The sequence below is a fragment of the Gasterosteus aculeatus genome, chromosome 15 (genome assembly GCF_964276395.1).
Source record: "Gasterosteus aculeatus chromosome 15, fGasAcu3.hap1.1, whole genome shotgun sequence".
NCBI lineage: Eukaryota > Metazoa > Chordata > Actinopteri > Perciformes > Gasterosteidae > Gasterosteus > Gasterosteus aculeatus.
Window position 1 is genome coordinate 11,405,725 of NC_135703.1, and position 25,596 is coordinate 11,431,320.

The window sequence follows — 25,596 nt, forward strand, 5'->3', positions numbered from 1 at the left end:
TTTTTGTACGTACAGGATAAATAAGAACACTGCCTAATTTGTGTTAAAGAGTTCTGTTAGCACGATAGATGTGTGTGATTGTGCGCGTGCGTGCGCGTGTGTGTGTGTGTGTGTGTGTAAGTATCCATGTGTATGTGTGCATGCATGTTTCAGCCGATTAGAGAGTGGACACAGCGTGATCGAGCTTGCAGCTTTCATTGATCATTACCAGCCATCTGGCTGACACTCTGGACTCATCATGGAGTCAGGAAAGGTAAGGAAACTCTTGGCATGTGTGTCATAAAATGGTTATAATATATTATATTCTACCTTTTCATTCTAAATTGTAAAAGGATTACTTGAAAAACGGAGGATCTCACTACTGCTGACGTACAAAGCTTTAGGTTATTTATCTTTTGGATCTGAGGAATCAGTGTGTTGAAATCGGCTGAAAGAAGACCAAAATGTATCTGTAGCTCATGCAAAAGGTTGTATGATTGTGCAGAGAAAATGAACAAATCAATTGATAAATTGGAGAAAGTGTTTTGTGCTCTTTAATTTGTGGCCATGTAATCAGCGACAACAGCTGACTCTTGTGCTCGTGCACGCTAGATTGTGTCTTTGCTCGATCAGGCATCCATTTGTGTCCTTATCTAAATGACTGCTTTTTACTCCTGCAGCAGCTAACAGGTACTTTGGCTCTGGCTGTGTTCACAGCAGCTCTGTCATCTCTGCAGTATGGCTACAGTCTTGGAGTCATCAACGCACCCCAGAAGGTAGGGTCTACTTAAACGCCGTCTTCGCTACCTTACGGTCCCCAGCATTCTGATATTTGCATGAAAAACAGCTGGTCTTAATAAGCTTAAGCCAAATGATGGGCATTTGCTCTATAAAACAAGAATAAGTTATCGTATGAACTTCTCTGCAACGCTGTAGATAACGTAATACCGAAGATCAGACTTACCTCTCCGTGGACCTCACTGTCTACTGAAACTACGCCCCAAATTGTGTTGTGTGCCCAACAGAGAATTGATTCATTGCAACTTTGCAAGCTGACACGATCTGGTCTGTAATGAAAAAGGTCTTTGGGTGTCTTTCCACCAACAGCCAATGTCTTTGTTGAGTGGTGGACGAGTCAAAACGACTTTCCGCAAACCCTGCAGCCATAGTGGACACAACCTTTTACCTTCAAGGAGACAAAACTATGCTCGTCACATGCAGATCTCATGAAGACTTCCTCCTGTTAACCTCTGGTCAGTTTTTATTGGCCCCACTTTTAATGACATACTGGAGTGTGAGATTGGAGCTTTGGCAAAGAAGAGACAAACTTCCATCTCCCATTTGTGTCCAAGTATCAACAATTACAGATGACACCTTAGGTGGCCTTTGTTTGGGACAGAGATCATACAGTAGATCCAGCAGCACATAACACAACCTCGGGCATTTATAGTGGAGTGGAATTATCTTTAGGTCACTGTATGTGTCCCTTCAACATTTAGAACGTATGTGAGGAGGAACATTTAACTTCTTAAGCTCTTAGAGGTGTTGAGATGTGTTACTTGGAAATATGTTTTTTTGTTGTGTTGATGTTGGCAATAGAGTCAAGTCATGGGACCCATGATTGGTTGAGAGTGTGTTTAAGTCAACTGAATGGCACAGGGGAGAACCTCAGATTAATTGACTATTCTATTTTTTACTAATCATTACAACCATGAAACATCCCTACTCAATGACTTACATGAACATGATTACTTTATTTGTTATGAAGGTTTTCTGAAATGTTATGTTTAGATACGCATTGTGTGATGCTAACTGTCTGTGGATTTAGGTAATATTAAAGTGTGATAAAGCAATTAGCGTATTTTGGATGTCTAAAAGAAGATTCTATGGGAATAAAAATGCCCCAAATCTTAAAATGTCTTGCCTGGGATGTCTGGTCTGGGAGTTGTGTAAGGTTGACAGTGTAGTCTAAATTAATTATATTCATTCATAGCTTGCTAAGTGCACTTGGTGCCCCCCTGGTCTCATCATGTAATGCTGTTCAGAGGATGTTGTCTGTCTCTGTTCAGATGGTGGGTAATCCTCAAGGAAATATCAGAATGCTAAATTTAGAAATAACTCCTCCAATCTCAAACAAATATACCCCCTGCTGCTATTGATGGATTCATCTACTTCTGATGGGGAAATAGAGATAATGAACACCAAAACCACCATGCAATAGATTGGGGTTGGAATCACCAGAGGTCCCACAATATGATATTATTAATACACCTACGATACAGTGCGATCTCTATATGCTGAGTATTGAAATAACATGCTATATTGCGGCTATATTTTCAACAGCAAAATGAAAACTTGTCAATGTTTTATCAAATTAAGATCTCCAATTTATTCATCTAATGTCAATTATTTTTATTGCAGCACAATGGTAAAGTAGACTGGCCAAAAACCTGGCATAAATGTTGCATACACTTGATGAAACACCACCCACTTTGGAGGAAGAAAAATGTTCATGCCCCAACAAAACTCTTATCTTTATTGTGTTTAATTATCTTCATTTTATGACTTTGCTCTTGGAGGATTGCTCTACAAATTGCTTCACTCGAATAAACCAGATTGCTTCAAACAAATACAATGTCCGACCATCTAGCTAGAATAATGCAAATAAATCTCTATCTGTCCAAAAATAACAAATATTTGTCAACAATTATATTTATTATAACTGTAATTAACCAGTTTTGCGCGGAAGCCTTGGGAAACATGTAAAAAACAAAACAAGTTAAAATATTCCTCAATAAATAACAATAATGTGCAACCTGTGTGAGCCATCTCATACTGATAAAACACGTTTCATGAGTATTAGTGGCAGCATGCGCCCCACCTGTAATACCACTGTGAACCCAGGAGAGAGTCGCGCCCCACAGTTTGAGAGACACTGTGGCATCTCGATGGCTGCCGCCCGTGTCAGACTCGCTGGGCAGGTCAACGCAACCTTTTCTGCCGTATTCAAAGACCCCTCAACTTAGAGAGAACCTCTCCGCAGAGCTTGGGCACGGCTCTGGCCAGGAAGGAGTCATTTGCCCGGGTTCACACACCGGGGTCACAGTGTCTTCAGCATGTGACAAAAGTCTTTGTGTTCCACAACGTTGTACGCATGCAGGTCTTTGCACGTGGAGTAGCGGGTGGACTGGGTTGTCTTTTCTGGTGAGCTTTCTTAACCTCACCAGAAGAAATCTCAGCACCACCTAGTGGAGTGAAAAAAGCAATTAATGTCATCATTCCAGAACCAATAGCACCAACATCATTCCAGCACTGTAGTTACCCTGTATATCTTTACTTATCTTTACTGGATAAACTAAATATCAGATGTCATAAATATATAGAAACTATGTCCAAAATATGTGTTTGCATATTTTGTCTCTGCCTTTTGATCCGTGTGTACAGCGGCGATTGTACCAGTTGATGTTCAATAAAGATCTCTGTGTCACAGGTCATTGAAAAGCACTATGGGCGATCCCTGGGGGTGTGGTCAGAGAAGGCCGGCGGCCTGTCAGGAAACAGCACAGAAGAAGACATGTTCCCAGAGGCGGGGCAACACCCGGCCGTCGTCATGTACTGGTCGTTATCGGTGGCAATCTTCTCCATCGGTGGCATGTTATCCTCCTTCCTGGTGGGATTTGTGGGAGACCTGAGAGGGAGGTGAGAAAGGAAGGAGAAAGTGATACGGACACACTGACTTAAATAATGAAAAGGAAAAAAACTGATTGATTGATTGAACTGATGGAGGCAAATGTTAGGTTGAAAACTTGTTGAAGTTAAACCAGAATTGTTGTGGAATAATGTCATCATGCATCATCCTGACCCTGTCTCCGTATCTCCCTTTGCCACCCTTTTTCTGTTCCTGTCCCGCAGGATAAAGGGCATGTTAATGGTCAATATTCTAGCTCTAGCTGGCGGACTGCTCATGGGTCTTTGCAGGATGTGGAAACCGCACATCATGGTCATCTCCGGCCGCGCTGTCATGGGCTTATATTGTGGTACGTTAAAGCATGTTCTCTCACATTTCCACGCAATCAACAGTCTGTTTAAAGTCATGATTTGTGGGCTTTCAGGGTTGACATCTGGGCTAGTGCCCATGTACATTGGAGAGATCGCACCCAAGGCGTACAGGGGGGCTCTGGGAACATTACACCAGCTGGCTATTGTCATTGGCATCCTAATCAGCCAGGTGAGGTGCAGGTGAACAGCAACGTCTTTGCTCGATGACATTCTTAACATGTGAGCTGAACTGTATATGTGTGTGTTTGTGTGTGAATGCAGGTAATAGGACTGGACTTTGTGTTTGGTAATGACGATCATTGGCCCCTGTTGCTTGGTCTGTCTGGAGCTCCGGCCGTGTTACAAACCTTGCTGCTGCCTCTATGCCCCGAGAGCCCGCGTTACCTTTACATCATACAGGGCAAGGAGCAAGAGGCTCGAAAAAGTAAGAGTTACACACAGCAACTCTCTGTTTCACCTAGGGTTGCCAACTTCCTCAACCCCTAAAGAGGGACACTTTTTTCCAGGTGTGCGCGGGCGCGCCATGGCTAATGGATAGTTCTTGGCGGCCTACTGTGGAAAACGCTTTCCTTTCGTCATTGGCGACTGCTTTAACCCGTGACATTTTGGCTTCCCATTCTTTTTTATAGCTGCAAAGTCTTTTTTTCTTTGAAGGTTCACTGCTCATTTTGACACACGATAACGCTCACCTCCCAGTGGCCAGCTCAAACAAACTGTCACCAACGAGCAACAACCGTTTCCATAGCAACATTCGCGTGAGTTTTTGGTGCGTTTAAAGAAGCCTATTATTGGCCGTCTTAAAAAATTTTTTTTTAAATTGGCTGTGATTGGAATACGGGACTGGAGCTGTCCCTGACGGCACATATCAAAATCACCCATAAATCGGGATGTCCCAGACAATTCGGGACGGTTGGCAACCCTAGTTTCACCCTTTTGTTTCTCACTCCTGCCCTCTTCTTTAAACACAATTATTGGACAGGAAACCAGACATACCTTTTTAAGGGTATCACATGTTACTGAAGAGGTGCTGGTGGGCCTTTGTTTGCTAGTCGTTTCCCAATATTTCCATTCTACGAGCTAAGCTAAGCTAGCAAGCTGCTGGCTGTACCTTCATACTAACTGTAAGGACATGAGTGGGTCAACGTTTTACAACTAACTCTCCAAAAGAACTGGAATAAACATATAGTTAAAGGAATAGTTTTTTTTCAATGTTTACTCTATACAGACTCTTTATACTTGACCTTTACTGTGTGTTGTGTTGCAGGTTTGTATCGTCTAAAAGGGCCGTATGATGCAGCTCCTGATCTGGAAGAGATGAGGAGAGAGAAAGAGGAAGCAGACAGGGAGCCTAAGGTCTCTATCCTGTCCTTGGTAAGACTCTTCAGATGTGTGGCCACAAACTACCTAGATATGGTGTCTTGTGAATGTCCTCCAAGGTGATAAAATCCATGAGTGGATCACTCTGATTTCACTAGAGCTAAAATAGAGTTCATCATAACACTCGTCCTCAGGGCGGAGCGAGACAATCTCTCTGCATTTCAATTGAGTCAGCAACCATTACCGTAATCTCATTTAATGACTCGGGAATAATTAAATGTTAATTAAATGTTGACTATACTGTATTAAAAACTCATAACTGTGTTATTCAGATCTCATATTTCCACATCCTTTTTAAAGTAATATAATATTTGGTTTTAGAGAGTATTCGATAAATGGGAAAGACGCTTTCTAAAACAAATCAATATTAAAAGGCTGCAAATGCATTAAAAACAAGCATCCCACTCAAAATCAGGATTTCTGCAATTATAAATCCCATTTAAACACTTATTTCATGCATAACAGGAAACAATAAAATAAACATTAATTTTCCTAATACTTTAAAGGACAAGAAAGATAGAACAAGATTTAAAAAAAACATAAAGCGTGTGTTTTGCATCTTAAAAAAAACATTGAATAAAGTAATGCTGTGTTTTCCCTCGTAGATCCGCTCCTCTGTGTACAGACAGCAGCTGTCTGTTGCCCTCATGATGCACCTCTCCCAACAGCTGTCCGGTATCAATGCAGTGAGTGGCAAATTAACACTGAGCAATTCGGTTTGCTTAAGTTCAATCAACAAAATACATGGATTTGAATACGTTAAAATAGCAGTTTCATTGTCAACAGTGACTGGACTTTTCTTTTATGTGCTGACAAATCCATTGAGCGTGAGATGTGTATTGCTCTGTTGTGTGCTAAGCAACCTAACAAACCGCTGTGTAATTACGAACAAAAATTGCACTCCTTTTGTCTTGAAGATCTTTTATTACTCTACGGCTATCTTCGCCCGGGCCGGCGTCGCTCAGCCAGTCTTCGCCACTATAGGAGTCGGAGTCATCAACACGCTCTTCACTCTACTGTCTGTGAGTAGCTGCAGATGCCAAACAAATGGACACCCGTTGGCGTTAAACCATGAACATTCTACTGTTTCTTACCGCATTTACCTCCAAGCGCACACTTACAAGGACCCCGCCTGTGTGCATTGTATCTTCTAGGTTGCACTGGTAGACAGAGCTGGCCGGCGCACTCTGACTCTGGTTGGACTAGGAGGGATGTGCTGCTGTGCAGTTGCCATGACAGTGGGCCTCAAATTACAGGTTTGTTAAATCCAGTGTCAGAGCTTTAGTCCGTCGAGGACTCGGGCTACCGTTTCATCTGCTTAGGGGGCGCTCATGTGTATTCGCATGGCCTGCAATATAGTTTATCTGTTAACTGACTTGTGATATAACTTAACTCAATGTTCTTTAACAAATGCTGTATTGCTCACCATAACATCTGTGTAAGCCTAGTTGGAAAATGTTCATATTCATCACATATTTGATATAAATTGTCAATATGAGCGCAGAAGCTCATTCATGACTTTAACAGGAAAGAAAATCCTCACCTCATGTTTTTCATCAGCAGATGGAGTTTGATCTGTTTTGTTTCTATGCCCATGTGCATGACATGTTATGATGCATTTAATCATTTTAACTAATCCCAGAATCACCCTGACTGATGTACTCTTCTGTCCAGAATGAATACGCATGGATGAGCTACGTCAGCATGTCAGCTGTCTTCCTCTTTGTGAGTTTCTTTGAAATCGGTCCCGGTCCCATCCCATGGTTCATAGTTGCCGAGCTGTTCAGTCAGGGGCCTCGGCCTGCAGCCATCGCTCTGGCTGGCTGCTGCAACTGGAGCAGCAACTTCCTCATAGCCATGACTTTTCAATACATACAGGTAGGCAGAATATCACGGAGACACATACGTGCTGTCAAATCATAACATCCCAAAAACTCCTGACTCTTGTGTTTTTCTTTTTACTTTGTTTCTCAGACTTTGTTGGATTCTTACGTGTTCATCCTGTTTGCTGTGCTGCTTCTCGGCTTCACTGTTTACATTTATTTTCGGGTCCCCGAGACCAAGGGCAAAAGCTTTGAGGAGATTGCCAGAGTCTTCAACAAGGACCGGAAAAAGTCATCAAACCCCCCCGGAGATGGTACTGAACTGCAGCAGCTCAAAACATCGACAGATGCGTGAAACAACACGGGCGCTTTGGTGTGGTCTATTTGTTTGCATGTGCGAGGGCGTGTTTCACTGTCAGTATTTCAAACGTCAAGCGATATACGTCCGATTTGTCCATGTAATATTGTAGCTTGTTACTTGGTGAATTAAGGAGACTTTAAACCAGACTTTACAATTTTTTAAGTTGAGCCGACAAAGAAGTTTGCCCCGACTGCGGTTCCCCTGAGATTTATGGCCTCTTTTATTGTTGTAGTTTTCAGGTTTAAGTTTTCTAGTTCAATTAAACTGCTCTTGTAGCTTAATGTCGTTGCTCAGCACCAGACGTGTGTCCAGACAAGCTTACTGAGTGAGCAGTGAACGTAGCAGGGCATGTAGGAGCTAAAGAGACAGATACAGAAAGGAGCCTTCTGGTTGTGTATAAATTCATCAGTTGACCAAAATCTCAAACCCAAATGAATGCTTACACGTTTGCTGGTTTTGTAAATGGGCAGCAAGTTGCCATCAAGTTTGTCCATGTTGTTTTTGCAACTTGTCTCTCCCATGTTAAAAAAAAATTCAGTTCAAAAATAGAACGGTGGAATTACCGGGCCAATATTTTTTTTTTGTTATTTACTCCTCCATCATTTTCTGTTTTGAAATATCACAAGCCAAACACACACACACATGCATTTTGCACAATGCTACTTCTCTTGAGTGTTTGGCCTTCCCTTTAAAAAGTGTATGTATGCGTATGTATGAATATCACTTTTAGGCGTTTTTCACATTCTTTTGTTGAAAGAGGGGATATTTGTCTATACTAACTTTAAAACGGCTGAGGCAGGCAAGTACAGCCATTCCTCTCTGACATTACAGCCAACAGTGATCCAATAACTCACTAAATGAATGTCGACACTTGGAGCCTCCAGCTCACATGAATTGACTGTGGACTTTTAAGTGTAGGAATAAAAGTATTGAAAAAATATGTATGTGCTTTTGTTATTGACTGGCTTGAACCATATAATCAAATTATGTAATTTAACCTTTTATTTTCTTGCTGGGGTGTTTTAGGAAAGAAAAACCTTTGTATGTTTTGTTATCAATCAATAGTGCCTGTACTTTAGGGAATCCTCATTTCTTTAAAGCAAGTGACTTTGAAAAGATCCACATCAAGAGAAATTGAGGAAAAGAAGGATTAGGGGTCTGCAATAACTCAGCTTTACCAACCCAAGGACAGTTTCTGTTACACAGCATCCGGCAGCAAAAAATGGACATAATATCAAATATTGTACATTATATTGGGTGGTTTAATGTACAGCTATTATAAAACGATGGGTTTTGAATGTAAAATCGAAAATTGTGATGGAGTTAAACTAAGCAGTGACTGTAAGTTCTAAGGATAGTTCTGTACAGTATGGAAGCCCATTCCTGCCGCTGTGATGAAAAGATAAATATCGTATTAGTCAGTAAAATGATTTAAAAAAAACTAATTGAAAGATAATGAGATAATAAGTCACAATTACGATTTACCATAATAATAAATAATATACATTATATGTATCATTGAAATAATATATATATATATATATATATATATATATATATATATATATATATATATATATATATATATATATATATAAAATATAAATATATACATAGACTGAGATAAATTATTTTTTATAATATTATAATATATTTATATATAATAATATAAAATATTATTTTTCTTCACAGTGGTAAAACAAGCTTCCGTCATACAGCTGGTCCCGGGGTCCGCGTGAGCGCGCTCCTCCCCCTGCACGCGCATCGTCATCGCAGCCCGTACCTGCCCTCTCTGCTCCTCCTGCGGTACAAAACCTCTACGCATGCGAACTGACTGTCCCTTTTTTTGTTAGCAAGACAAAAGGTAAGCTAAACGTATGCGCTTAAAAGTTATATTTGTTAACATGTAGCTAACGTTAAATAGCACTAATGTTTTGCGGGACAATTACGCGTTATGCAAAAGCACAATGCCGAGAACCCTCTGTTGCCTCGATAGTTAGTTAGTTACTTCTCAATGATTAGTAAGCGATGGGAATAAGTTCGCGCAGTATTTTTAGCTAGCGTTAGCAGCGGTGTGGTTAGTCCGCGGCACTTGGTGTGGATGTATGTAGCAAGCTAATGTGGCTAACGATGACAAAACACACGAGGTGGGAACGTGATGCTAGCTTACTGCCGTATGCTAGCCCCATTTGGCCCAGCTGCCACGTAACATAGCTTACTCGGTAATGGAGATGCTAGCTTAATAACACGAGCTACCCTAGCTATTCTTTAAAACGTTGTTTTGAACCAATTTTACATTAAAGCATGGAGGCACTCTCCCGGGTTTTGTCCCCTTCCCAAAACAGTGCGTAGAAGAATATTCGCGATGGCAGCAACATGGCGACAAGTATCCTCGACACGAAAGCAATTGGCGGTAGCAGTTAGCCGTGCGGATAGTTGGTCAGTGAGACGCGGGTGCCCCGCCTTGCGCCATTGTTTGTAAAGAAGTGTGGGGAAATAAACGCACGCATTAAACCACGTTCAACGACCGTTTGTAAAGATAAACGTTAAACGTTGAGTCACGTGCAGCAACGCGCCAAGTTGCCGTCTCCCTGTTTGATGTCAGGATATAGATTTTTTTTTTTTTGAGGTTCCAGCTGTCGACTCCTTTCTGACAGCGGTTGAGGTGTCGACGCTGGTTGTTCCATGTGGACAATTGAGTTATACAAATCTGGGCTCTCCATCCTCCACACGATTATCATAATATAATTTGCACTAACGTCAGTTCTCAGTACCACACGCCTCCTTGTATGTAAGCAGCGCTGCTATAACAGCAGGTTTGTGTTGTTGTTGTGTTGTCCCCGTCAGCACATCATGGCAGATGAGGATTTTGAATGTGGGCACTCTGGGGCCTCCTCAACATTCCCACAGCAGTGCTCTGCTTTAAGGAAGAATGGCTTCGTCATGATCAAAGGGCGTCCCTGTAAGATCATGGAAATGAGCACATCCAAGACCGGCAAACACGGACATGCCAAGGTAAGACCTCCTTGCACATCGCTAGGAATTCAGTACTTTATTATATGTTTAATGCTTGACTCTTGAGACCAGATTAAATTGGCTATGGTGTTTCCACAGGTTCATCTTACTGGACTTGACATCTTTACCCAGAAGAAGTATGAAGATATCTGCCCATCTACCCATAACATGGATGTCCCACATGTCACAAGGAAAGACTACCAGGTGAGATGACTTGTTCGGATCTCTCGGTGGGGCGACGCACCGTTTACAGAGTGAATTGTTGAAACTCGTTTCTACTGGAAGGCAAAACTAGTTGCCCTGACCAGTGCTTGCTGTTTTACACTTCTTTTTAAAAAAAATACCACCAGTGCATCTATTTCCCAAAGTGCTTTTGAATTTTAGACAACCTCGTCCTAATGAGAATGTGTGATGTGAAATGGTGAATACCTTTTTCATTACTAAATGGGCGCGTTACAGCTAAGCTGTCTCTTCAGTGATTGTGAACAAATGTGCCGGTTTAGAACTGGATGGACAAGTTTTGTCTTGGCCAACAAGCTTTTTTTTTCCTGCCCTGCCTATTGAGTAAGAGGGAAGACCTAGATTTAGTTTTAGTTTTGTGGTTAAATGTTAAATTGAGTTGGCACCCAATGCTGTTTTCATAGGTTTATTTTCCCTTGTCATAACATTTTTTTTACACACACTATTTCATAAATCAAAGGTTTTTCAGATTAACATCTATTGGTAGAGGAAGGAAAAACTTTAGCCGACGGGTTTTTCCTCGTCCATTGGGACACTTTGCCAGGCGCATATTTCATTCTATTTCTATCTAACGGTTCGGCTGAACAAAACGGCGGCTTGCTGCAGTACTGCATTGCCTGTGGCCAGTTGGAACTATGTGCCAGAGTGGAATATACATGGCTGTATTGTGTTTTTTGTAGATTTTGGAATTAATCTAGCCATCAAATTGTATTTATTTTAAGACATTATGTAATTTCTTATTTACATAGTTTGTTGTAAAGTTATTGAGAAACAAAGTCTTAAGGAAAGTGTTTATTCTGTGTTAAACATGAATGAGCCTTTTCCCATATTCTGACTCAAAACAATATTTAAAACCCCTTCGGGCAACTGCTTTAAGTCATAATTTCCCAAAGTGCCTGTAAGACATTAAGTAGATGGGACCAGATCTTTTAGCAGCGTGTACTCTATCAGTAATGGTTCTGAATGGAAACTGCAAAATAGTGATCAGACCAGATCACACCCCAATACAGGTGAAAGAAATGTAACTGTTGAAATGCTAAATATAAATTTGCTGTATGACTTTAGTGTGTTGATATAATTGCATGTGGGTGAGTGCATTCATGTATGCAAGAAGCCGCCATCCTCGGATGAATGCTAATTAGTTAGAAAAGCTTAAATTTCACCCAAGTTTAGTTTGTTGTAGTTAGGATGCATTTCTCTTGTTTTCAATAAAATCCACCGCAATTACTTTGTGTAACGGATCACAACCCTCACGTTTCGGATCAGGAGTCAAGAGGAGGAGTCAACGTATTAAATGGCAGGCAGTAAAATTTAAGAAGTTCGAAACACTTAACGAAAATAACTATTTGCTATAGTTTTACATGGAAACAAATTGAAGCTATCCCTTTTTTAGTGAAACTTTAAAATACTCATCTTGTTTGATGTGCAACATGAATTACGATGACTTGATGCCCTTTAATCGATTCAGAAAAACCACATGGTGCCATCATAGCATTGATTTATTTACTACTAACCACAATCGTATTGTTTTTAACCACTACCTGTTTTTACTGTTTTATGGAAAATGTAGGTTATAGATGTCGCAGATGGTTTTTTGTCCCTGATGGATGACGGTGGGGCGACCAGAGAGGACCTCAAACTGCCAGAAGGCGACATTGGAAAAGAAATCGAGAAGAAGTTTGATAATGGAGACAATTTTATGGTGAGTTTCTGTGGTCTGAAAATGTACTCTTCTGACTGTTGCTGAACTGGAACAACGTAGAAGTGTTGATAATCATTTCTAGGAAGTCAAATGAAATATTTTTATACACTAACATTTCATTAAGCAGTTCCACAGCTGTATTGTGAAATCTAGGATCATCATCTTCTTCATTTGTACTTTCGTGGTGAGCTGAGCTAGATAACTGTAAGCAGGCAGCACTGTGTGGATTTGCCTTATCTGAAAATGTCTTACCTTAATGTTTATTGGAAGTATAATAATAATTTGCTATCATCACGGCTCCTCTATAGAATATTCCTTGCTTTCACTCGTCATTCTGACTGACCGTGGCAGTTGGATTGTAGAGCGTGTTGTCTTTTTAACTAGTTTGTCAAAAAACATTTTACAGAGGATGTTAACATTCCCTTTTTTAAATTTAATTTTAAGTGCTCTGCCGCCTTGCTGGCCATTGCTATTTGGGCATAACAACATCCTTATTCTACCAACAAATCAAAGTGATGTGAGACTAAGTGGTCCGAAGTCTTACTGTGTTCCTTCCCTTTCAGGTCACTGTGCTGAAAGCTTTAGATGAAGAAAATGTTGTTGCCACCAAAGCCCAGAATTAGTCCAGGACAACACTGAGGACCTCGCTCTCCCTCCCGTGTGGCTTTGCAGCCACACCGAAGCGCCTGGCCTCCACCCCACATCTCTACCGGTCCACCCGCTGGTCAACAGAAGTCTGGAAAGTGGACGGGGTCAGCTTCAATCACGAAGTTATCCACCTGCAGCCGTCACTGCTTAATTTTGCAATTGCTACTGATATTATTTCAGGAATACCTAACATTCCAGCATTTCATAACATTATTTTTAGAGTATCGGTGACTTGTGTCTTTCTGTCTGCATTCCTTTTTAAATCGCCGTAATAATCCCCTTCTCTGAATGACATGTAGAGCTTTTGAGTTGGCTGTGAGCATGTATCCTGAGGTTTGTTTACAATTGTAATGCTGCACCTTGCTTTCCACTTAAATTCTCCCCTAAAAAAAGGATTTTGTCTCAACTGGTTTACTTGACACCTCAAACAAGCTCCAACTCAACAGCTCAAGTAACTTTAAAACAACTTCATGGCCAGAATATGCCTTTCTGCCGTTGACAATTAAAACGTATGCATGCAAACTTCTAATTGACAATTGACTTGTATACACATCCCCAAGCAGCTGTGAATTTCTATAAAACGTAAATTACTTTGCATTTCAACTGTAGCAAGGGACTCTGCTGTTTCGATGTTGGTGGGGGCTTGTTGCACTCCTTTTCTCTTCTATGCTAATGAAACAGTTTTCTTTCACTTGAGGCCTTTATGTATAGACGTTTGTTTTAAAAGAACAAGACACTTAAAACTCAACCATCAGTAAACCGAAATGCTTAAGAGGATTTGCACACAACAGTCAAATCTAGAAGATAATACCACCGAGTTTTCCAGGTCTCGTTGCAGGAGACTTGTGCTGGAGAACCGAACACATAAGTCACCATAAAGCTGTATGATGGGCTGCAGGTGGGGAAGTATTAGTAGAAAGTACACTAGGGGAGGTGGGACTTTTTGCCGTTCTATGGGATTATTAAGCATCATGTGCAGAGTCCACACTCAAAAGTGGATTCTTGCTCAACGTATTTTTTATGAAATAAAGACATAACATTGGGTATTTGCAAGAAGATCCGAATGTGTTCCACGCAGTGCACTAACATAGTTGCTGTACATGGAATTCTACTGGAATTTTCTGCATGTCTGTTTTCTCCCCTGCCGTAAAACTTGTTTATTTTTCTCCTTATTTAAGCGTTTGTACCAATAGAGCAGTAAGGAGGATAGACTATTAGTCTTGACTGTGTCTGTGTATAACAAAAATTCCATTAGAAAAGCAACCATTTAGAGTAATTGCCTATGTACACTTGTTTGTTTTTAGTCTGACTGCCCTCTGGTCCTAGCAATACTTTTGCAATTTCAAGCTTTGGTTGTGATCTTGTGCTTTTGTAAAAAAAAAAAAAAAAAAAATTAAGTAAAAACACGTTGAAGCAAAATCCCACCGGCTAAGAAAAGGGGTTAAACATGACATGTTGAAATCTCATCAGCTCAATCTGTAAACGTCTGATGGTAATAACACCAGATGGCAACGGGTCCCGTTGTGCGGTAAACGCTACGACGACGGCTCGCAGTCTGTAAAGATACCTGTTGGTGATCATAAGCACACAAATCACCTCCAAACTGTTCATAAAGCACCTTGTTCGTTAGAGGCACACGTGGTCCCGAGCACGCGCTTGTCTCAGAATAGCAGATTTAAGTGATGGAAGCGCTCCAAAATGATCTAAGCCCCAATATCCAATCAGTAGTGCTAATTATGATCCTTCTACTCTAAACCTTCCTCCCTCCACCTCGGCAGCCCACGAGCAAGACGTGACTCTCCCCAAAGCCATATGTTCACACCGTGTTCCCCCTGAGAACGCGATTACACTGTGAGGGACGCGTGTTGCTGCAGGATCACAGCCCAACGCGGCGAGATGATGATGTGCCACCAGGGCACATTTCTCCCCCAGGTCTCCAAACAATGAGGATGGTGAACAAGTTATTCGGATTCACCGGTCTGGTTTTGGAGACCGTTCCCCGCCCCGCGTTGACAGTCTGCTTCACGTTCTGTTTGAACTCGAGTTTAATTGTTTGCAACAAACTGAATTGTTTGCGGGTATCGACCACAGTGTATTCTGTTTGATCGGGAATAGGTGACTTAGTCTGGTGATGTATGTTCCGTGTGTACGCTGTGGGGGGTTTCTGGGGTATTTCTCAACTTTCCTTCCTTTGAATGTTTGATCCAAACAATTTGTAAAAAGAAATTTGACCTTCGGTTTATTCTGGAAAATAAAGATACGTTGGCGCTGTTCTTACCAATGTACAGTTGCTCGATCAAAATTCACAAGTTTTTTTTTGTACAGGCTGAATAAAGAATCAGATGTTCCTCGGCACATTCATCGTTTTTTTTCTCTTGGTGTCGGACGGTTCAATTCAACGCTTTAAAATGTGGTGGATTTTGTGGGGGATTGAACCCCCTTTTACAAAGTAACTACACCCTTAAATGAAAATGAAAATAGCTCACTTTGGGCCACAACCCTGTTCATAAAGATCAGTTACACCGTCGTCTTGACCTTACAGGTCATTTGAGAGCAGAAACCTGGTCCTATTAATACTTGGTGTCTTATACATTAATATAATTCCGCCTAAACTTAAACAATACCATCGGTTGCTGTTATTTACCATAATTCTTCCATTCTAGCTCAGTGGCTGGGTGGACTCATGCACACTGAGTGAGAGGCCAGCTGTTGCCCAGCTGCAAATAGATTGGCTATTGGCTAAGTAGCTCTACAGTTGTGAATGGATCGACGTTGAAAGGTTGTTTTTTTTATTAAAGAAAACATTTGTATGGCGCTTTTAGAAGCTGGTCAAAGGTCGTTTACATCGTACAAATATGAACAATGAAAAGCAGTTACAAAATAAACAAAACAATTGACCTAAAACCCAAAACCTGAAAATTACACTTGAAAAAAACAAACTACACGGCCTTCAGCATAATTGTCAAATTCTGGTTTTGCATCCGTCTGAAGTCGCTCCACCGTTTTCTTTCAGGCTGAAACGAAGCGAGCGTGATTAGAATTATACAAAATGTGAACATAAATTAAACACATTTTGTTATTACACTCCATGTCTGTGTGAAAACACTCGTTCTGTATCTTCAACGCCACTAAGTGTTGTCAGTGGCTGTTGCATAGAATATGTGTTGATGCAGATTAATATGCGCCAAATACTAAAGAGAGTGCACGAGACGCACTGATGTTAAGCGCTCAGTAGATGGCAGTAAAGAATTACCTTTGATAGCTGAGCTTCTGAGCGTCCATGCATCCATTCATCCATCTCTGTTTATTTACATCTGTACAAGCTCAAGTTAGTAATGGAGGTAAAAGTGGTCTAAAAAGCCACACACACACACACACACATGCTGCACCGTATGTGAAGATGCTCAAAATATTTAAATGATCTCCGTGCGCGTGACTTTTAGCCAGTCATGAAGCGCTCCGTGTGCTTTGCCGTGGACGGATGTGCTCTCTCATACAGCGTTCCATTTAGAAGATGACTGTGTCCGTAACCCCCGATGCCTGTTTTCAAACCAAGGACACGGCCACGTCCTCTCGGCACCAATGCATGTTGTCTTTTTCGTCGTAGAGGAAAGTGTACTTCCTCATCACTCTGCAGACCACACACTCCCTTCCTAACATGTGCAGAGAGTCGCTCCATAGTGCCAACACGCTGAAGCCATTAGGGCCTTACAGAGAAGCCTGCAGTGCGTCCTTCCCTCCCCACCGTTTTACTGGGAACTCTTGGTCTGGACGCTCTGAAGGCTCGGTGTGAAGACGGAAGCAGGGATTCTGGAGGGGATTGGAGGAGTCGGGCCGTTCCACGGTGCTTCAGACGTGTTTATCCAGACGGTGGAGCCGTTGGATCCCGGCCCGACGTTTGGAGTGGATGGAGCCGTTCGCAGCGGTCGCAGATTTGATTGAGTTTCAAGCCTCTCTTGTAAATCAGGGAAAATCCACCAAGCACACACTCACACACGCACACACGCACACACACACACACACACACACACACACACACACACACACACACACACACACACACACACACACCGACTATCAACACTGGGGTCGCACTTAGTGCAGAGTAGTGCCAGTATGTAACCACAGGACCTTTTGTCTGGACACGGCATGAGATGGAGAGAGACCAGAGGTCAATTAGTGTGAGCCGTGTGCGCTTATTGAAACTTTAGGATCAACTTTGCTTGTGTGTGCGCGTGTGTCACAAAGAGTTGAGTGAAAATGTCATGTTGTTGCCTGTCAGTCGCACACCAAACCAAATTATGATTATTTTTTCTTGTATTCGGCCTCATTATACAGCGCAGACATGCAACTTAATAAGCTTATTATTCTCAGTATGAAACAACACGAGCTGCGTCCAAAAGAAACTGGAAAAGTTCCATTCCCTTGTCTCTTGTCATGTAATGAGCTTATTGTGAAACCACAAAGAAAGAGGAGGGGGAAGGGATTAAAATATGTTTAAACCATTATTCAGGAATACTAGTTACCATCAGTACTGTCTAACTAGCTTCGATTTATACACAGTCCAAATGCCGTAGAATGTTTCAGTCAAATGTGTTTGCCCTTTTTATAGTGTGTGTGTGTGTGTGTGTTCTCATATCTGCGTGTGTGTGTTTGTCGAAGGGTTTTTGAAGATCTGGGAGTTATTGAATCCAGATCTTGAAGGTGGAGTGGTGTGTGTGTGTGTGTGTGTGTGTGTGTGGGGGGGGGGGGGCAGCGTAGCCACTGACGGGGTTTGGAGGACTGATGAAGGACAAAAGGAAGGGTTTTTTCCTCCTTTCATGTGCTCGATCCTGCGGAGAGGAGGGAAGGTTTCTGTGTGTGTGTGTGTGTGTGTGTGTGTGTGTGTGTGTGTGTGCGGTGATTTGTATGTGGAGACAAATGGAAAGGCAGCATGCAATGAATGCATGCAATTAAAATGCTTATTGCATAACAGGATTTATGGATTCACTTTTTCTGCAAAATGAACTTGGTCACAAATGCTATAGCAGCCAGATAATGCAGTCAAAGACAAGGTTAAATGTGGGAAAGTAGTAAAGGTTAGTAGACGTCTACCTATTGCCCAGGTAACAACCGATGAAACCACATTTATATCTCTAATAGACATTAACTGAATGTCTGTTACTGTCATTTCTCTGGGTCTGGTCATACACATTATACCCAGGATGAGCCAAGATATTTTCCTACTGGGAAAAGAAACCAAATAACCCCCAGTCTCACGACCAATCCAAGCATACCAGACAAATATGTTTGACAAAAGGTCTTTTCTGTGCCTAAATGTTAATAGGTGCACATTTAAAAACCACACAGAAACCAATCTGTCCCAGACTTTTTTCTTCAGAAAAAGTCAATTTAGCCGACGACCTTATGTTCAGTCGTGCCGTTGTCGAGGCCCTCGTGTCCCGCTTTGAAGAATTAATGAATGACTTCACAAGCAAAACATTTCAATGTTTTATTTAGAGACTTGGCTGCACAGAGGGATGCCTCTTTGTGTCGCTCCTCTTCAGTGGAGCATCTTAGATGATCCAATCCACCCGTTACCCCAAACCGCTTGTTGGGGGGGTGCTGGTACCCGACATCGTGTACCCCCCCCTGTTAGGAAGTTGCCAGGCGATCGCAGGGCCGACAAAATCCTTTGGCTGCTAAACTTGAGCTTCTGACCAACAGAGAAAACCGGTTAAAACAGAAGATAAGAACAGGTCAGTACCATCGTTCCCAGCCACACGCAGCAACGTTAAAGGAGTTAAAGCAGCGTCAAAGCGCACGTGGATAGAAGATCATTACAGAGCAATGGAGCGTCTGTTTCCTGGCCAGTGTCTCTCCGGATGAACGGAGTTTGAACATCCAAGCTGTTGCCTCTGATAGAACTGGTTAAATACGCCGTGTTGTTTCTAGCCACCTGCTCCCCTCTGGCACGGCTTTGAACTTCCTTGTGTGTGTGTGTGTGTGTGTGTGTGTGAGACGTATGCGTTTGTGTGTGTGTGTGTGTATATTTGTAAGGGCAGTTAGTGGAGTAGCAGTTGGAATGTTGAAAGGTTGTGACCAACATCTGGAGGCTGACACGAGCAGGAGGTGGGGAGAGAGAGCTGATGGGAGGTGGGTTGGGCTGCGTTATGATTCAAACCAGATGAGGACAGACAGTCCAGACATAAAGCTTTTTGTACTTTACTTCGTCCATAGGACAGGCCTTTAAATGCTTTTCTGAGCCATTTCCTTTGTTACCTGAAGCCATTAGTCACTATTTTATGACCTGAATGTAGGGTGCGATGCACCACGCGTGTAGAGGAATGAAGATATTAACTGGGACTTGGAGAGACTTTTAAGAACATAAAACCATAAAAACATGCATGCAACGGCCGCATAGAGACACAATTCAGAAAACCAAAAAGGCCGCTAACCACGAAGATGTAAAACGACAAAGAAGAGTCACATATTAAGAAGCAACTACAAAGAAATACCAACCTATTTCAGTCTAGGTTTATTTATTACACTGAATACAAAATGAAAATAATAACCAATTCGTTTTCCATTGCCAACAAAGTTAAATGTGAGGCTTGATGAAACCCTTTCGTTTGTCTTGCTGAAATGTCGAGACTGAAGGGAGGGTTTTTTTTTCTTGGGGTAGGAATACTGAGTTGATCGTTCTAATAAACAGGTGTCTGTTGTTTTTGTTCTCCCCCCCCACTCATTAACTTCTAGGATAAGGCTGCACCCACATGACTGTTGACCACTGGACGCGTCGCAGAAGCATGAATAAACAGTACTTGTGTGCATAAGTCACAGGGAGGATGTGGGTTATTCATGTGCACCCAGTGTCCCATAGTTCCTCCCCACAACAGTCAGTGAGTGAACATGTGCCAATTTAAGGGCTTATTTATGTGTATGTATGCGTGTGAATTCATGGAACGTTATGTCTACTTTGCAAACTTAGAAAGAAAAAAGTCAAACTAATGGATGCGCAGAATTCCTGTGATCCAGGTGTTTAAGAGAACATCCCAAGTCAAAATGAATACCATGTCCTTGAAATAGCCTGAACTCCTGAATGTTTGGGAATACGTGGGTGTGAATTCCCCTAAACGAGGACTGCTCGTGGTGCTCGGAAAACAATCTCAAGGACACCAAGTGAGCCACTTTGCCTGTGCGTGTTTTGTCTCCTCTCTGATGAGAAGCGCTGCTGACGAGGACGTCGCATCTCTCCTGGTGGAAGTGACTCACATGGCGTGGTCACCGATGGGATGTACTCAGCCGCCTCAGCTTGCACTGTCGTTGAACTCACAAGCTATGAAGAATGATCACAAATAACATCTCGTCGCGCAGACTATTTGCAAGAAGCCTGATAAGTGCGGTTTGTGTTTTGAGCTGTTGTGGGTGAGAATGTGTGAATGCATGAGCGGGTGAATGGGTGTGTAATGTGGTGCACGTGTCTTCTTTGGTTCTTTGTGTTTGTGCACTGAGGACTGGGAGCGCCTATGAAAACAGCACTTCCCAGAATACAGTTCTCCTGGTTCACAGGACGGACCCTCGGGGGGGGGGGTTTGGTGCACTGCAGGGAGCGGATGGACCCGACAGTGACTCCCAGGAAGGGAGAGAGGTTGTGTGTTTCGTTGACCCCAAATGAGTGGGTAGAGAAGACTGACGTAAGTGACCTCACGGTAAAGCAGGACAAGCTGTTTTCAACCTGATGCTACAATCCCCTCTGAACTTCATTGATGTGTGTGTGTGTGTGTGTGTGTGTGTGTGTGTGTGTGTGTGTGTGTGTGTGTGTGTCGCTGGTTCCCTCACAACCAAGACCAAATGTGGTAAAAGGGAGACGAAAACGATCCCCGGACCAAATGCTTCATTCCTTTTTTTTTTATGGATTTCAGCATGTCGTTCTGCAGGTGAAGGTGATGTTTTGTAGAATGTCAACCAAGCAGTCTCGTTTCTGAACAGCAGGTGGTGCAACGAGGTCTAATAAGTGGGTGACCACACCAGCAAACCTCATCCATCTGTCATTTAGAAGTAGGGGATATAAAAATGTATGGTGCTTTAAGCGGCATGGTACACATCCGGCTTATGTTGATAAATCCCAGTGTCTCCACTCACAATCCCTTCTGTTCAGTCCTCCATTAATGTGCATTGTCTTGCTAGATTCCCCCCTCTCTGCCTCACAGTCTTCTCTGATGTTCTCATCCTCCTCCCTGCCCCTCAAACAACATTACTCTTCACATCTGGGGTGCACCTGTCGGTGTCCCCATGCGACTTCAATTTATGTGAAGTTTAAAACACCCACCACCCGTATAAATATTTACCTGCATGAGTTCTAAAGCACAAGCTGGCGGTCCTTTGAGCGATGCTTTCACTCAGACGTTTTCCTCTAAAATGGGAACATCGGATGCAGTACAAGAAGCAGAAAGGCTGAAGTTTGAAAAATGATGTGTTTAAATGAAATGAGTTGACTGGTTGGCAGGAAACTGAAAGCGAGCGGCTTGGACGCGTCTGACATGTTGTTAACCCGTTTAACCACCACCTTCAGCGGGCGTGACAGTGTCACAATCCTTACGCACCCACGGGGGCTCGTGATACTGGAGTCGTGCCTTAAAGGTGTTTGTTCCTTTTATGTTTTTCCTTGTCAGAATTGACTTAAACACAGCCTGTTTTGTTATTTCAATCCCCCCCCCCTGTAATCTGCAGGATTCTTTTCTTTCCTTGAATATAATTTGCAGTGGATTTCCCAATATACGCCTACATTAGTCTGAAATACCCTGCAGGTGTCGGACCGTTACTTGCCTCATTTTTCACATAGAGTACCTACTTATTGTTCATTTTCCTGTGCGTGGTTTCCCTTTTTTTGTGTGCAAATACAATAACAAATGTGTGTGTGTGTGCTACAATGTCTTGGCTATTCTGCTTAAAAGGGTGGATCATCCTCGGAGCAGCATGGAATTATTTTTTCTGGAGTCCGTTGCCGTGGCAGCAAGAGGACTCGGGGAGCCGACCAAAACACAACCACACAAGTCTGCACACAAAGGAACTGCCCGGTGCCTCCTCGGTGTGCGTTAAAATCATAATTAAAACATGATCTGATTACGTGCTGAGCGCATTCGCTGTACGCAATTTACGAGTCGTTGGAGAATTTGTTTTCAGCATTGACATCATAGAAATGTACACAGTAAATTTGCCAGTGTCAAAAAGGCAGTGTCAAACTATTTTAATTCTTCCGGAGTTCTTCCAACAATGGACAGAGTAAAATTGAACCAGAAAACTTCCAGTGTTGGTGAAAATAATCGGAGTTAACAGAGGTTTTACTCTGTCAGTGTTATTGACTCTCTCAGGCCCAGATTCAACACTGATTAGAGCAAGATACCTTCCAGAGTATCACAAAGAATACTCTGGAGAGCCCCGCCCACCAACTTTCCCGGTCAAACTGAGAATGTGGATTCTGGCATCGCCATCTTCCTCGCATCGAAATACTGTGGTAAGTCTTTCTACTATAAACTATTCCCGTTGTTTTTCTTCATTCCAGTAGAATCTGTATAAGAATAAAGGGACGTATTCATTCACCACACTAGTCAATGTTGGGTTCGTGTCTTCAAATACCGAATTTCAAATGGCTAACGTGATATCGGGTCGGCGGTTAGCTTAAATGTAGCAGCCACATGTCTGACCACCAACACCAAACTGAACAAAAACGACACGAGGTAACGTTAATGTCGACGAGGACGAGCTGTCGTGGTGTGTTATGTGTCATGCTTGCACATTTATTTCAGTAAAATGACGACAAAAATTCGTTGAAGCAGTCATATTTATTATTTCTATTTGAGCCGGAGCAAATCGCTTTAGCGTCACAATTTTGGTCGAGCATAGCGGGACATGTCGCGGACGTGCGGACGGGCTCATAGGACCCGCTAGTTCACCGGCAGACGGCGGAATGCACCGAGTCGACCCAGTTAACGTGAACGGAGCCGCGGCTCCGAGAGGCTCGGTTCCCGTTAGCTGCTGCTGTAGCCATAGACATATAAAGAGTAGACGCTGCACTGGCTGCTGAGGCGCAAACAAATATTTTTTATTATATTATATACCAGAATATTATTACTGTTACGCCTACTATGAATATTAAAATACGCCGAATCATGTTTTCGGTGTCATGCCTACAAAATCCCGTGAACATCCGCTTTTGTATTCAGCGAGTGACGCGCTGACACTTCGTTGCGCCAGCTGGCACTGAGAGGAGCGGGTGACCGGTCCAAGCTGGCGGCCCCGCGGCTCGTCAGCACCACTAGGCAGCAGCGGTCGATGTCTATTCTTTATGTCTTTGGCTGTAGCTGCTGTAAGCTTAATTTATGCTTCCACGTTTCGGCGGCGGCGGGTGTGGCTGTGTGTTTCTGCGGGTGCCGAATCCTTGGTGAGCCGAAGCTCATATTGAAGCGCAGGCTACGGAGAAGACGTGAATTTACAACACTGGTTCACCCACTGAGGGACCTGGACGAGCAAGTGCACTTTCGATACTTTCAAATGTCAGCAACTGCCGCAAATTACGTTCTGAGCGGACCAATCACAGCACTTGCGATCCACGTCAACTCGACTCGCAGTTAGATTTTTTCGGAGGTGCACGTCAGGCTACGGCGGAGGGGTCTACGTAGTTACGTAGTTACTTAATATGTATATTTTCCTTTTTTCTTTCAGATTGTTCTTTAATGTACTGTGGTGCTCTGGTGGTAAGTAATAAGTTGTGTTTGTTATTTTTAAAGCTGAAATAGGGTATTTTCAGGTTGTCAGCTTGTATGGGGTTGTAGATCATAATGTTGATTTCAGTTTGCTGTCTTTGCAGATACCATCATGTTGATCAAAACATTCCTGTCATCCAGCACCAACCAAGATCTTTGCCACTGTGATAAGATGTGAGCTTTACATGTTTTAGGTTTACTTTTGATGCCAATATTTCATGTTTACTTGGAATAAATATGTATTACAGTATGGATACAATTGTCTGTGTGTTTTTCCCCCTGCATAGATATGCAACACTGGTAGGAGTTGGTTAAAAATCAACACTCTTTGGAGTGATTTCATAATCAACATAGTGTAAAGTAGGTTTAACACTGGAAAGGTTATTTCTTTTATAACTCTTTAGTGTTACATGTGAATAACACTATGGGTGTTACTTCTTACATAGTGTAAAACTTGATTGACACTTCTTAGAGTTAATATTATTACACTACACTGCACCTAGTGTAAAATTTTAACTCTTACCAGAGTAAAATTGACTCTGGAAATTTAACTCTGTGTTCAGTGTACATTTAACACTCTGTAGATAGGGACCATATGTTCACTGAGGTAGTGTTAAAATTGACTCTTTAAGTGTTGTATTAACACTGGCGATTTTACTGTGTACATTGATTATTGCTTTTATTGAAAAAGTATCAATGCAAACTATACCCATGGCCTCTCCTCTTTCCTCCATTTGATATCTATTTATTTCATGTTAGTGTTGAGTTATTTTATTCATAAGTAGTGCTGTCTAATTCTAATTCTCTCTAAAGTTCCGTTGTTGTTTAAGTATAGTTCGTTTTTGCTTTCTTTGTGAATTGGGAAGCACTGTGGGCACCCATGGTTGTATACAGCAGTAGGCAGGTACAGGACAAGCATGCACCAGGTTTTTCTGACCCAGGAGAGGCAGCGATAGAAGTTCCTTTGTTCTCGCGTCGGTTTGCTTGTTAAGTAAGTGTGACTAATTGCTGCATGAATACTGCATTCTCTGCGTAAACCACAAAGCCATCGTGCGTTTGCTTTAGATTTTCCGGACAAATGTCCTTTTACGTAACAATGTCGACGCTAGAGATCACAAACCTGACAACTATGGGATTTTAGACTGGGCCACATAGAGGGAGGGGTTGGTACAGCAACCTGCTTCTATTAAGCCAAAGCTTGAGGCACAAGAGGGAATACTGATTGCCAAGCCCCTTGTGCTCAATGTGTGTGTGTGTGTGTGTGTGTGTGTGTGTGCGTGTTCAACCACCAGCACGCCAACATCTCTGTGAAGCTTAAAGCCCCCCACCGCTCATTTAATAAGTATAAATATTTAACTGCATGAGCGAGCCTTTGAGTAACGGTTTCACTCGGACTTTATCATCCAAAGGGAAGTGTGCAGGCAGTATCGTGAGCAAGGAAACGGTTGCAAAAAGAACCAAAACACATCTCTTGTGTTCAGTGTGTCTGTCCGTGTGCATTTGCAGCTCTGTGCTCCCAATGGGGAATAGGTGTAAATTGCACATTGATTGAAAAACTGCCAATCTGTTTGCATCCAATAACACACTTTGGTTAGTGTGTGTGTGAACTCGGGGTCAATGCGATCGCTGATTAAAAATGATACGCGC

The 25,596-nt window shown here is 42.4% G+C and overlaps 2 protein-coding genes and 1 long non-coding RNA gene across 3 annotated transcripts; all 3 read left to right on the forward strand.

Moving 5' to 3' along the window:
* The first annotated feature begins 112 nt into the window (after positions 1 to 112).
* slc2a2 (solute carrier family 2 member 2) lies at positions 113 to 8,018 on the forward strand. The gene is made up of 12 exons (XM_040200481.2): positions 113 to 253; positions 660 to 755; positions 3,470 to 3,678; positions 3,892 to 4,016; positions 4,092 to 4,207; positions 4,300 to 4,462; positions 5,303 to 5,409; positions 6,021 to 6,101; positions 6,333 to 6,437; positions 6,570 to 6,671; positions 7,090 to 7,293; positions 7,390 to 8,018. Exons 1-12 carry the CDS (start codon positions 239 to 241, stop codon positions 7,591 to 7,593), a joined length of 1,527 nt encoding a protein of 508 aa, XP_040056415.2. The 5' UTR covers positions 113 to 238; the 3' UTR covers positions 7,594 to 8,018.
* A 1,294-nt stretch (positions 8,019 to 9,312) lies between these two features.
* LOC120832906 (eukaryotic translation initiation factor 5A-1) lies at positions 9,313 to 15,559 on the forward strand. The gene is made up of 5 exons (XM_040199592.2): positions 9,313 to 9,463; positions 10,447 to 10,614; positions 10,714 to 10,818; positions 12,425 to 12,556; positions 13,120 to 15,559. Exons 2-5 carry the CDS (start codon positions 10,453 to 10,455, stop codon positions 13,177 to 13,179), a joined length of 459 nt encoding a protein of 152 aa, XP_040055526.1. The 5' UTR covers positions 9,313 to 9,463; positions 10,447 to 10,452; the 3' UTR covers positions 13,180 to 15,559.
* Positions 15,560 to 22,388: 6,829 nt separating this feature from the next.
* On the forward strand, positions 22,389 to 24,201 carry LOC144388418 (uncharacterized). The gene is made up of 2 exons (XR_013452787.1): positions 22,389 to 23,940; positions 24,054 to 24,201. It is a non-coding gene; the product is annotated as an uncharacterized LOC144388418 (long non-coding RNA).
* Positions 24,202 to 25,596: the final 1,395 nt, after the last annotated feature.

Excerpts from the sequence above, each read along its gene's own strand:
- slc2a2 (XM_040200481.2), top strand. Across the intron at positions 4,463-5,302 it reads GGAGCAAGAGGCTCGAAAAA|GTTTGTATCGTCTAAAAGGG; the intron begins GTAAGAGTTACA and ends GTTGTGTTGCAG. Across the intron at positions 6,438-6,569 it reads CGCTCTTCACTCTACTGTCT|GTTGCACTGGTAGACAGAGC; the intron begins GTGAGTAGCTGC and ends TGTATCTTCTAG.
- LOC120832906 (XM_040199592.2), top strand. The coding sequence starts at position 10,453 with ATGGCAGATGAGGATTTTGAATGTGGGCACTCTGGGGCCTCCTCAACA. Across the intron at positions 10,819-12,424 it reads TCACAAGGAAAGACTACCAG|GTTATAGATGTCGCAGATGG; the intron begins GTGAGATGACTT and ends TGGAAAATGTAG. Across the intron at positions 12,557-13,119 it reads ATAATGGAGACAATTTTATG|GTCACTGTGCTGAAAGCTTT; the intron begins GTGAGTTTCTGT and ends CTTCCCTTTCAG.